General features: G+C 33.9%; 1 protein-coding gene across 1 annotated transcript; it reads right to left on the bottom strand.

Annotated features, from left to right (window-relative positions):
- Positions 1 to 214: 214 nt before the first annotated feature.
- Positions 215 to 2,322, bottom strand: LOC149549130 (jasmonate-induced oxygenase 2-like). The gene is made up of 3 exons (XM_089792566.1): positions 1,780 to 2,322; positions 995 to 1,325; positions 215 to 722 (listed from the first exon to the last, which is right to left on the bottom strand). The coding sequence occupies exons 1-3, from the start codon at positions 2,250 to 2,252 to the stop codon at positions 684 to 686; spliced, it is 843 nt and encodes a 280-aa protein (XP_089648692.1). The 5' UTR covers positions 2,253 to 2,322; the 3' UTR covers positions 215 to 683.
- Between the last annotated feature and the right edge of the window lie 12,096 nt (positions 2,323 to 14,418).

Genomic DNA, 14,418 nt, shown 5'->3' with positions numbered 1-14,418 from the left:
TAAATATAAACCTAAATTATTAAATAAAATAATCTCTTATTATATTATTTTATTTGCACTCTATAATATACTATTTGATATAAATTCTCCTATATTCATTACTAATGCATCGCATTTCCCTACAAATACAAATAAATTCATAATGAATTTCTTAACTTTCAAAAAAAAGTACATTAAACATATTGAATAGGCTTTAAAGCAATGAAGCATGTGGTTTGGAAAACCAAAAGAACGTGCATTTCAATTGATAGCTATACATATGAAAAGAGACAAGAGACAAAACACTACCTAAATTTTTGTGGAGAGGGCAATCAAAGACCCCATTTCCAACACTTGTTGTTTTTAACATTGTTTACCCATGTCTCCAATATAAACGAGAGGTAGGCCTAATGGATCATGCATATGCTAAGCAATTATTTCTGTAATGTTGAGAATATAGAAAATATACAAAGCCCTTCAATTGGGATGGGCCTTTAAGTGATTTTGAGCTCGTTGATATAACCCTTGCCAGTATATCCTTTCTTGAATAAGTTTTCCAAATACTCTTTGAAGGACAATCCTCTATACAATGGAGGATTATCTTCATTTATCAATTCTTTGAGTGGTGAAATGATTACATCATGAGGCTATGGAGTCCAGAACATGGCCCATGACATTCTTGGGTAGTTTTTGTGAAGAAAACTTCAGTGTTCAATACTCTTGTACTTTCCATTGCTCAATATCTGTGAGATCCATTCCACAAATTACAACATAATTCAAATGATTCATTAGATGAGAATAAATCACCATCTGTACAACTCATTAAATCAATCATTTAAAACAGTATAGTTTTGGAGAAATCATCCAAATAACCTACTTAACCAATCAGTCAAAATAAACTATCTATTAGTATGATTTGAAATAAACTATTTGTTAATACATCCATGTAAAATTTAGTATATGATGTTTAAACCTAAAAAGAGAAGAAATAAACTGATACTATAGTAGATCTAACCTCAATTTGATCACCAATATTGACAACAAGAGCGCCTGGAACACAAGGGGCATCAATCCACGCATCCTCCTTGTGAATTTGCAAGCCCCGAGTTTGATCATGAAGAAGAATTGTGAGAGCGTTCAAGTCAGAGTGTGGAGCGATACCTAAAACCAGTTCTGGTTGAGGGCAGGGTGGATAATAGTTCATGCTCAAATGAAACTCTTTCCCCTCTCCGCCCAATGCCTCCACGATAGCATTCTCATTGGCCAATCCAAGGCCGCCACATAGAGCCTGCATCAACACTTCACACACTCTGCAAATTTCACTACTGTATTCATCCATCACTTCCCTGCAAAACTAAACAATTCTCAAGGCTCAGGCAAGAGTCTACAACATAATGGTAACTTGTGAGTTTCTTATGTGGGAGGTTTTGGGCTCGAGACTACTCAAAGTTAAGAAATAACACATAATACATAATGGACGTTGCTATCCTCCCTACAAACTGTACAATTGAAAACATCATGGATTTTTTCGAAAGTTTCAGCATTTGATCTTCATGATTTTGCATAGTTTATAGTCAAAAATAAGAAAAGATTTAGAAAAAAATTACTACGTTTCAAAAAAGTTTGACTTTATTTTATCTTTAGTACATTTTATTGGAGATTAGCCTTCCTATAATGAATTACAACAACTAATTATATTATTATAATTAATTTAAGCTTCCACCCCTTATCCATTTAAAAATGAAAAAAAGCATTCAAAGTGAGAAGACAATATCATATGAGGAAGGAATAGTAGTGTACGTGAAATCAGAAGGGTGTGTGAGCCACTTGTTCATATCTCTCTGCGACGTGGGCAGCAGAATATTAATATAGGTATCTCTCCAGTCTAATTTCGCACCCACGGAATACCCAGGTTTGCTGCCATATCCAACATGACTTCCCTCTCCATCAACTTTATAAACTTCCTTTTCTTCCATGGGAAGATCAAAGAAGGCCTTGCCCACATCTTGTAGACGAGCAATAAGAGACTCTGGAATTCCATGATTGACGATCTGGAAAAACCCCCACCTTTCTGAAGCGCTTGATATTTCTGCAATGGTGTTTTTCTTGAGATGTGGGACTGTCAAGCCATGCAAGTCAATCACTGGAATTGTTTGCGTATGAGAAGAATTGTTGAGGAGATCCAGGCTTGGCCTCACATATCGCTCTGGAACTGTTTTTATTCCACTCTCTGCTAAGCTCTGAACTCTCGTATTGGCGTAGTCCTCCTCCATAGCTAAACAGATATGCCTTGGATTTTCAGAGGATCCAACGTATTTGAAGGCACTTAAACAAGATTTTCATTAGTTCTATAATTTATTATTTCTTTGTTGGATTTTATGAACATGGCCGACAGTGACAGAGATTCACGTGCTGGCCAACTCACATGGAAGACTAAATACACATTTTTATTTATAAATGGATGGAAACGGCACAACTACTTTAATTTTTAATATGGCAATCAGTCCCCTCAAATCTTCAAAGATCATTTGGGCCTCGCTAAAAGGCTCTCTACATTAATACCTCGGGACAGCAATGAGAAGGATAATGAAGGAAACAGCGTATACTTAGCAGAATAGTTCACAATCAGCCCATAGTCAATTCGATAAACCTGTAGTTTTTTCTTTTCCTTCAATTAGTGTAGTATGTGAAGCTAATGGGTAGATAATTGCGGGCAATGGTTTTTGTGCAACATCTATCGATAGATATTTTATACCTTCTAATGACTATCCATTTACTTATACAAACATAACTATAGAAAAACTTCTAAATTGGGAGGATACTTGCGCTCCTTTATTAATGAAGTCATTTTATGTTTGCAATGAAGACAGCGAGAGATGGGGAGAGAAAAATAAAATTAAAAAAAGTAAGAGAGAGCAAGAGGTAGGTGATAGAAATATAAAGATGGAGATAGAGGAGAGGAATATGTGTGCGATAGGGGGTAGGGAGATTGACAAATTTTGAATAAAGATGAGATATGTCTCCAAAAAGTATTATTGAATTTTATATTTCCAACATTATGAAATTCTTATGGGATTGGATTACTTATTTTATTTATGAATATGAAGAGTAAAGTAGGAGTTGCTATTCTTATTAATGGGCTGATAAGATTGTCTATTATGGGGCCATGTAATAGAGTCTATTAGGTCACTTTTATTGTTATGGATAAAATCATTGGCATTTACAATAAATATGCTACCAATTAACTACAAAGATAAGGCTTCTCTCTAGGATTGGTTAGCCAAATCCCTCCCCGAGACTCGTTAGATCTTAACAAGGGATTTTAAAATTGTGAGATGTAGTGAAGATGTTGTGGTGGCATTAAAAATACTTGGAAGGAGAATAAGCACTTTTTGGTGGCTAAATTTAAGAGAAGAATTAATGTGGTTGATCCTTTTAAAAGAAAAAGAAAAAGAAGTTTTCCCTAATATCTAGTATACCTAGTGCGACAATCATAGAGGGTGTATTGTATTTTTTATAGATTTTGCATGGATTCTCTTCTATTTGCATTTCAATAATCTAATGGACACATGCTAGTAAATATTTCTTTGTCCAAGTTATATTAGAGCTCTCCCTAATTTTACCCTCAACTAAGATTGAAGTAGATTTTTCTCCTACCCTCAAACTAAAGAAAAAGAACAAACTCAAACTTAATATCACTCTTCTTTGTGATAGGGATACCCTTGATGTAGTAAGACAATGGGTCTCTATTACTATTGTCTAGAAGAATATGTTTCAAATGGTTGGTGAAAATAATACCAAAGGTAGAGTTAAATTTGACACTCAGCAGAAAAAAACATAGCTCAACTAAAAGGTCATTGCAAATTAATGGTCACAATAAGCATTTGGAATGGGAATTGTACACTACTAAAATGGACCTTATAAAGTTATAGAATCATAAATTTCAAGGTTAGAAAATTAAGGCAAGGATGAACTTGTTAAAGTAAGGCTTAAAGGGAAAAACTATTTAATCAATCTAATTTGAGCTAAGAAACAAAAATGATAAATGAAATTCAATTGAGTGTGGGTTTACTAATCAAAATTACATTTCATAGCTCTCATAAGAATGTGCTCTCCTCTAAACATGGAAGTAGAAATAAAGAGGTCTTGGAAAAATGTTTAAGTTTGATTCCTAGAGAAGATGACTTAAGGCTCTTGTACAATATATTACTACTGAGGAAACTTGAGATACCATTAGATCAATGGATAGTGGGAAATATATAGGAATGGATTCACTCCTTACAAAATTATACAACAAGAACATTGAGCATATTAGTTTAGAACTATTCAATCTCTACAAAGATGCTTTTGAGAGAGGATGTCTTACAAAGAACATTAATAAAAGTGTAATCAAATTGATTCACAAAATTAGAGATAAGACTCTAATTAGGGGTTGGAGGCTGATCAACCTAAATAATTTACCTTATAAAGTCATTTTAAAAACTCTTGCAAGAAGGATTGTTGGAATATATAATCAAATCATCTCACTGACAAAGATATGATTTATTAATGTTCTTGAAAAATTGATCACCAGCTTAGATTTTTTATACATTAGGTAACAAAAGATGATCAATAGTCTTCTTTAATATTGTTAAACTTTGAAAAGGTCAATGATAGGGTTGAGTGGACTTTTGTCCCTAGAAATCTTTGAAAGTAACTTTAACATTTCTTTTGTTGGGCCTCTAGGGCAAGGTGAATCCCCACAAATCCACTATCTTAGGGTGGTTTGAGTCTTCTCCTAATTAAATTTCTTCTAGATGTTGGTTATGGGTTGGTCGTTCATCATTTTTTTGTTATTTGGGATCTCTTCTATAATCTCTATAGATGTGGATATATTTAGAAGTGGAAAAGAAGCATCTCAAATGGAAGAAATGTCTCTTATTAGTAACTAACATGGATCAAGTAGTTCATAAGGTTTTGGCCTCACACACAATTTACTATTCTTCTTCTTGGTTCTTGCAAACTACCAAATTAATAAGTTGGATAGGATTATGAGAAGTTTTCTTTTGTATAATAGTTTGGAGGCAAAAAAATACTTTCTTAAATAGAAATAGTATTAAATGTCCAAGAATCTTGGAGGATTGGGGCAAAGAGATTAAAAAGTTCATGGTATTATTATTTACCATAAGTGAGTATTCTTGGATTTTCATGGTACTAATACCTCAAAAAAAAATTCATGGTAAAATTTTGAGATCTTGCATTAGGAAGGGTAAAAAATGGAACTTGTATATTTCTTTATGTGACATGCTTATGGGTGATTTTGATATTAAACTTTTTGAATCCAATATTTTTAGCTCTTCATGGAAATCATTGACACGAGTAAGGGGACTATTATCTTCTAAAGGTTTTGTATAAGGCCTTGTACTTTCTCTATGGTGGAAATATCCTTGTGATAGAGTGTTCACATAAATACAAAACATCTTGCACTAACTTAAAAGTTTTTTTGCCAAGAATTTATTTTTCCTTGGTATATCTCTCATTGAGGATGTTGTTATTGATAATTATATTGGGCTTTCAAAGGAATCAAAGAAAATCTTTTTCATTTGCCCACCTCATAAGAAAGCCTATACTTTGATTTTTAACACCACTAGTTTTCCATTTCTTGGTAATATTTTCTACAATGATTCTTTTCAAAGGAAACTTAAACGGAAAGATGGAACTATATTATTTGATGTTTCCACAAAGAAGAGTTATTAAATTTTAAGGTAGGACTTGTACATTTCCAAGAAAATAAATAAGTGTTGACATTTAGAATGGATAGACTCCAAATGACATATGTTTCTCAAAGAGATATGTTCCATTAATCTCTTGCACCCAAAATGTCTTATTTTGCACCTATTTTATTATTAAAAAAACTTGATGTTGGTTTTATTTTATCCTCTATTTTTAGTATCCCTCCTTCTTTCTCCATTTCAATTGTTCTTGAGATTGTTGAGCATATTTTCTTTAAATGTGTAGTTTAGTCTATGTGTTGGAAACTTGCAATTGGAACAATTGTTGTTTTGTCATTGATGTCAAATCTATGGATGAAACATATTGCTACCTAATCTAAATGTCATATCTATTTGATTGATGAAGAGGATTTCAGAGTTACTCATAACTATAGCACCTAGAGGAAAGGTTGAAGTTATGAAAAGGAAATTACAATGGATATTTGATCAAATAGACTTTGATAAAGCAAAGTAATTGTTTATGTCAAGGAAGCTAAGCCTGGCTGAGAAAAAGAGTAAAATACTAAGGAGTGTTGAGTAATGCTAGTGTCAACCGAGCCATAATTAGTGGTGAGAAAATCTATGTTAGAAATGCTTTAGAATCACTGAGAGGGGGGTGAATTAGTTATTCAAGGTCCAAATGTCCTAATGAAACTTTTTCACTAAGTATAGTGAACCCATTTAAACTAACCATGCATCTAACCTAAACATTCTTCTTAACAAGTTACAGATAAATCAACATGCAAGAATAAGACATGAAAGATCAACACATAACATAGTGATTTACGTGGAAATCCAATTTGGGAAAAACCACCAGTAACATGCTACTCCTTTCTCACTCTTCTGAACTGATGCCTTCTAAAAGGCTTACCTTGTAAAAGGCTACAAAACACACTGTTAAATGTGACCCAATTAAGAGATTTCAACCACCCTATTAGAAGTGGGCCTGATTAAAGAACTTTAGAACATTCACTTGGAATGTCACCCTATTAAAGGATTTACAAAATGGTTGTTAAACCAACCTAAGTCCATAGGATTTTTCCCTAACAGATACAATTTCTAGAGAGCAACAATAAGGGCTTTTGATCTGATACAACTCACAACATAACTTGCAGGTTTTAGATCTCAATTTAGTTCACAAATTTGCCTGGCTTTCAATCTCTAAAGCTCTGATAGCTTGTCCTCCTTTCAAGCTTTGTCTCCTTGAGTCTCCATGCTTGTTGTGCCAATGCAATCACCTCTGTGGTCACCTATCGAAGTAAAGTCACTATGCTTTCGAGGTAGAGTCACTATGCTTTGTTCCTCCCTCTCGATGCCTTCTCCTTGACACCACACACTCTCTCCAATGACTCTTGCTTCTTGACCTGTACCTCCTTAAATAGGAGTTTGGAATACTTTTCCCACTCTGATCTTCCTACTCTTATTCTAGATTTGAATGGATTAGGTAAGATACAATGTATCTTGCCCTTATCTCATTTCTTCTAGAAACATCATTTGGAATCCACCTTTATTCACTCAAAAATGGTTAACCTAGAATTATGTACCACTAGCTCAACATTCTTATCTTTCATCTGGTTCACAAAATTTAGTATAACAAACTTCTCGACTTAGATCTGGTGAATCTTAGACTTTTCAAATAATGCAACAATTCGACACTATTGACTTTTTGATGCTCAGCACCTACTGTGGATTCACTTGGCATTAACTAAGTTTTACTGATGCTCAGCACCTATTGCATTTTGTCTAGCTCGACACCTGAACTTTCTCAGCACCTTTTGTTTTACTTGGCACACACTAGATTTTGCATTTGCTTGGCACTTACTAATAATCTTCTTGGCATGAACTAACTTGATCGACACCCACTAATGAATTTAGTCAAGATTTGTAGATAGTTTTTTATAACCTATTCTTCTAAGTGTAGCCAACCTTTGTATCTCCAAGTGTATTATCAATACATCATTTTACCATTGTCTTAACTGATCCTTGTACTTCATTACAAAATCATAACTCAACCTTTCCCTTAGGTACTTTTGTTACATCTTATTGGTTGAATCCTCTTCATCAATCAACTAAGTGATAGTACTTGGATCTTATAAGCAATTGTCATTCTAGAAAATAGAAGGTTTGACATCAATGACAAAACAATGATTGAAAACATTCTTTATCAACAATCTCCCCTCTTTAATAATGATCTTTTCAATCAGATTTCAACAATCTCCCTCTTTGGCATTGATGGCAAACCAAACTAATCAACCAAGTTATCAAAATGCTAACTAGGTTAAAATAGTAAATCAAATGCCAAAAAGAAAAATTTGTATCCAAAATTATCCATTCTATTAGCAATCAACTCTTTTGATGCAGGGTAGTCTTGTTGTTATTTAAATAGCCTTGGATAGGGGTATCACCCCTAACTTACCTCTAAGATACTCAAATGTATCTTTAGGTAATGGTTTTGTGAAGATGTCAGCAATTTGTTCCTTTGAGTTGACATATTCAATATTCACTTGTTTGTCTTCCACCAGTTCTCTTACATAGTGATACTTAATTGAAATGTGCTTTGTTTTGGCATGCATCACAAGATTCTTTGATATGTTTATGGCACTTGTGTTATCACAATAAAGTATCACAAGTTTAGTTACCTCTTCCTTCATACCTTTCAACAAGTGCTTGATCCATACAATATTGGTGCAATTGATGGCGGCAGCAACATATTCAGCTTCAGCTGTGGACTGTAAGGTACAATTTTTCTTTTTTCTAGTCCAAGTGACTAATATTTTACCTAATAAGAGTGCTCCTCCATTGGTACTTTTTCTATCATCTATATTACCTCCCCAATCTACATTAATGTAGGCATTCAACTCAAACTTTGCAGTCCTCTTGTAGTATAAGCTAAAGTCATATGTTCCTTTTAGGTACCTCATTATTCTTTTTACTACCATAAGATGATTTTCTCTTAGGTTTGCAAAAAATTTTGCCACTATTCCAACAGATAATGCAATGCCTGGACTGTTGTGTACAACATACTATAATTTTCCAATCATTGATCTGTACATTGTTTGATTTACTTCAGCTGACTCATCATTCTCATCTAGCTATTTCCTAAATACCAGGTACCAATCACATTCTTATTAGTTGGTCTTGGAACTAAAGATCAAGGTTTATTCTTCTCTATCTTCTCAATCTCCTCTTCCATAGCTTTACACCAATCATCATCTAGTAGTGCATCTTTCATTGTTTTGGGTTCAATCTTGCTTAGCAGACATGATTCATTTCTTAGTCTATTCCTTGTCATTGGTCTAGCTTCCTTCTCTCTAATGATTTTTTCAATAGGGTGATGTCTTCTCACATACTTGGATAGCCTTGGTTCTATCCTTGTTTCCATGTTTGGTCTTTTAGTTTCAGAGTCACTGTGCACATCTCTTTCTGGTATCTCAGCATCTCTTTCATGTGTATTGATTTTAGAGTTAGAGTGTGTATCATTTTCATTTTGCAACACAGCTTCTAAATGCAACTCGGCATTCACTAGTTGTGACTTGATAGATACTAAAACTTGTTGCTAATTCCTAACTTGATTGGCATCTTCTTCTTCAGCAGGCATTCCTTCATAGAAGTATACAAAAGATCTGTACTCTTCTAGTTTCTTGATGGATTCATCAACTTGAACTTTTGTATGCTCATCAAAGTTTACATTTGCACTCTCCACAATTTTTTTAGTGTTAGTATTTAATCACTTATATGCTTTACTTCTAGTGGAGTATCCAAAGAATATACCTTCATCACTCTTTGCATCAAACTTTTGATTTCTAGAATCTTTAAGAATATAGCACTTACAACCAAACGCTTTGAAATGTTTTACATTGGGTGAGTGACCATACCATAATTCAAAAGGTGTTGCATTTTTACCTTTCTTGATTTGTACTTGATTCAAGGTGTAGATAGTTGTACTTATAGCTTCTCTCCAATACTTTAGAGCAACATTCTTCTCCATTGTTAATGTTCTAGCACAGTCCATCACTGATCTATTCCTCCTCTTTGCAATTCCATTATGTGGGGGAGTTCTAGGTGTTGATGTTTGTCTCTTAATTACTTTATCATTGCAAAATGTCTCAAATTCCTTTGATGTGAACTCTCCTCCTTTGTCTAATTTTAGGCACTTCAGACTCTTCCCTATTTCTTTCTCAACCCTAGCCAAATACCACTTAAACTTTTGAAATGCATCAGATTTTTTCTTTAAGAACATGACAGTCATCATCCTAGAGTAGTCATCAACAAGTAGCATTGTCTATTGGTCTCCTTTATAGCTTTGCACTTCTATTGGGCCACATAAATCAGTATGGACTAACTCTAGTACTCATTTGGAAGTGTAGGTTTTTCTTTTGAAACTTGACTTGGTCATCTTTCCTAGCTAATATTGTTTACACATTGTATTGTTAGGCTTCTTCAGTTTAGGCAAACCTCTGACTTTCTAAATTTTTCTTATGCTAATCAAATTATCAAAGTTGACATGACATAGCCTTTTATGCCATAGCCACACATCATCAAATCTTACAATAAGACAGGTTGCATCCTCCATAACTAGGTAAAAAAAAATTATTCCTAGTTTGGTCTCCTTTTCCTATCAAATTTCCATCAGTGTCATAGATTTTGGTAGTTTTGTTTCCAAATTCTACTTTGCATCATACATTGCTTAGTTGTGACACACTGAGTAGATTGTAGTTTAATCCTTCAACATAATATGCATTATCACATGAAATTTTCTCTGTCAGCTTAATGGAACCTTTTCCTTTGATTAGACATGGAGTATCTTTTTCAAATCTAACACTATTTCCATCATATTGAGTTAAGGTAACAAACTTACTTTTGTCTCCTATCATGTGATGTGAGCATCCACTATTTATGATCCACCTGTCATTCTTGTTTATACAAGTTACCAATGTTGTTTCCTCATCTTCATCTAACTCATCCTTTATGGCTACATAGACTACCTCATCATCATTTTCATCAGAATTCTCTTCTTCAACAATGTAGCACTTTTTGCCTTTGTCTTTGTAATCTCTGCTATCATCTTCTCTTTTATTCTTGTACTTGTTGCCTTCTCTATGGTTCTTCTTTTGCGTACACCTTGTAGCAATATGTTCTACTTCATTGCAATTAAAACAAATGATAGGCAGCTTACCTTTGAATTTACCTTTGCCTCTATGAAATCTTCTGACCAATAATGCTTCCAATTGTTCCACATCTTCTTCATTTGTGATGTTGTCACTAGATGCATATTTTATCTTTCTTTTCTTCTTCTTTGGTTTCACCTCTTTAGTGTCTTTCAATAACCACTTGGCTTTGAAGGAAAATTCAAGATTCTCAGGTTTGTAGTTATCAAAGTTGGATAACTCAAATGTAGTAATTCTTCCCACTATACCTTCAAGAGTTAGTTTGTTTCATGGTATGCATCTCAACTCTTGGATGGCTGATACTCTAATAGCATAGATGGGGAGCAAGGTTCTTAAGACTTTTCTAATAATAGTTTCATCATCTAAATGACCAGTCAAACTTCTTATTGAACTTACTACTTCCTTTATTCTAGAGGCATATTGAGCAATGTTCTCACCTTCCTCCATTCTCATGTCATCAAACTTTCCTCTGAGGTTTTCTCTTTTTGCTCTTTGGATATTCTAATCCCCTCCATAAATATTTGACAAGGCTTCCCACATCTTGAATGTAGAGGTACATCTCTTGATGTCATCAAATTCAGCATAGCTAAGAGCAAAGGCAATTTCCAGTATTGCTTCATTGTGCTCCTTTTTCTTCATATCTTTTGTAGTAGGGACACCAGCTAGATCAACATGTTCTACTTTGATTGAGTTTTGTGCATGATCATCTATTGATCCAAGGTGCGGCTTCATTAAACTTTACCATGCAGCGAAGTTATCTCGATTGAGTTTGGGAACTTCTCTCTTAGACATCTTGATCTTTTTGCTTTTAGTACCTTTAAACCAAATCAGTATATGGATCTGATACCAATTGTTAGAAATGCTTTAGAATAATTGAGAAGGGGGGTGAATTAGTTATTCAAGGTCCAAATTTCCTAATAAAACTTTTTCACTAAGTATAGTGAACCCATTTAAACTAATCGTGCATCCAAGCTAAACATTCTTCTTAGCAACTTATAGATAAATCAACATGTAGGAATAAGAGATGAAAGATCAACACATAACATAGTGATTTACATGAAAACCCAATTTCGGAAAAACCACCAGTAACATGCTACTCCTTTCTCACTCTTCTGAAGTGATGCCCTCTGAAAGGCCTGCCCTGTTAAAGGCTACAAAACACACTGTTAAATGTGACCCGGTTAAGGGATTTCAACCACCCTATTAGAAGTGGGCCTAATTAAAGGACTTTAGAACATTCACTTGGAATGTCACCCTATTAAAGGATTTACAAAATGGTTGTTAAACCAACCTAAGTCCATAGGATTTTTCCCTAACTAATACAATTTCTAGAGAGTAACAATAAGGGCTTTTGATCTTATGCAACTCACAACATAACTTGCAAATTTTAGATCTCAATTTAATTCACAAATTTGTCTAACTTTCAGTCTCTACAACTCTAACAGCTTGTCCTCCTTTCAAGCTTTGTCTCCTTAAGTCTCCATGCTCATTATGCCAATGCAATCACCTCTATGGTCACCTATCCAAGTAGAGTCTCTATACTATGTTCCTCCCTCTTGATGCCTTCTCCTTGACACCATGCACTCTCTCCAACCACTCTTGCTTCTTGAATTATAACTCCTTAAATAGGAGTTTGGAATAATTTTCTCACTCTAATCTTCCCACTCTTATTCTAGATTTGAACGGATTAAGTAAGATACAATGTATCTTCCCCTTATCTCTTTTCTTCTAGAAACATCATGTGGAATCCACCTATATTTTCCCAAAAATGGTTAATCTAGAATTCTGTGCCACCAGCTCAACATTCTTATCTTCCTTCTGGTTCACAAAATTCAAGATAACAAACTTATCAGCTCAAATCTACCAAATCTTTGACTTTTCAAATAATGCAATAGCTCGGCACTATTGACTTTTTGATGCTCGACACATACTGTGTTACTCAACACCTACTATGGATTCACTCGAAATCAACTAAGTTTTATTGATGCTTGGCACCTATTTCATTTTGTCTAGCTCGGCACCTGAACTTGCTCGACACCTTCTGTTTCACTCGGCACACACTAGATTTTTCATTTTATTGGCACTTTCTAATAATCTACTCGGTATGAACTAACTTGCTCGGTACCCGCTAATGAATTTGGTCAAGCTTTGCAGATAGTTTGTTATAACCTATTCTTCTAAGTGTAGCCAACCTCTATATCTTCAAGTGTATTATCAATACATCAATTTACCATTGTCTTAACTTATCCTTGTAATTCATTAAAAAATCATAACTCAACCTTTCCCTTAGGTAATTTTGTTACATCTTATTGATTGAATCCTCTTCATCAATTAAGTAAGTGATAATACTAGGATCTTATAAGAAATTGTCATTCTAGAAAATAGCAAGTTTGACATCAATGACAAAACAATGATTGAAAATATTCTTTATCAACAATCTCCTTTCTTTAATAATGATATTTTCAATTAGATTTCAACAATCTAGTGTTGATCGAGAATTAGCATCAATTGAGAAAGTCAGTTGATGCCAAGCCAGAACTTAAATAGTGACTAAGTATTTCAATATTGATCGAGTGTCAAAATTCAATGATTTTTGAGTGATAGTAAAAGATCAAATTCAAAGAAATTATAAGATCAAGCTGACTCAATTGATTTCTCAGGAGATGTAAAATGTGTTGAAGATAAGATTGATGAGTTGGATCATTAAATTATAGGTGATGATTAGGTAAAGAGCTAATAGAAGGATTCTAGAGATGTTTCTAGAGGATGATCAAGAAGATGTAATGATACATTGAAACGAGTTTAATCTGATCATCAGCCCTAAGATGTACAGTGGATGTAGAAAATGGTAAAGCAAAAATTGCCTATTTAAGGTGATATAGAACTGAACATTTGGTGCCCTATCCAATCCCAAATAGTATATGTGGGAATTTTTATGTGAAGGAAGTCATATATAAAGGTTGATCATAAACACGCAAGTGAGTGGATGCAAAGCTAAAAGAGAAAAGTTTGCATATGTAATATTGTTGTTGATAAGTGAATTTGAGAAAAAATCTTAAGTGTTGATGAGAAGAGTGGACTAGTTTCTTGAAGGGTGTCCAAGTAGATCAACATCTGAGATGAAAATCAAAGGTTTATCAATGAACTAGCATAAGGACTGAACAAATATCAGAACCAAAAAAAGTGAGTCATAATCACATAGGTCAAAACCTATTATTTTCTTTCTTATCATTGTAAATAGTTTGTATTTAAGTCCTTTTGACAAAAGTTGACCTAATAATCATTTGAAGACTAAATAGTCTACGTAAATCCTTTAACAAGGTGACATTTTAAATGGAATGATCAAAGTCCTCATATAAGGCCACTCCTAATAGGGTGATTAAATCCTCTAACCAAGTCACATTTGATAGTGTGTATTGTAACTTTTAATAGAGTTTGCTCCTAATAGAGCTGGCTTTGAAAGAGTGAAAAAGTGTGACATGTTGCTAGTGTTTTTTTCCAAATTGAGTTTCCATGTAAAA

The sequence above is a fragment of the Cupressus sempervirens genome, chromosome 7 (assembly GCF_028749045.1).
Source record: "Cupressus sempervirens isolate cs-2001-9-10 chromosome 7, ASM2874904v1, whole genome shotgun sequence".
NCBI classification, from domain to species: Eukaryota; Viridiplantae; Streptophyta; class Pinopsida; order Cupressales; family Cupressaceae; genus Cupressus; species Cupressus sempervirens.
This window is presented reverse-complemented; position numbering and strand designations above follow the sequence as displayed.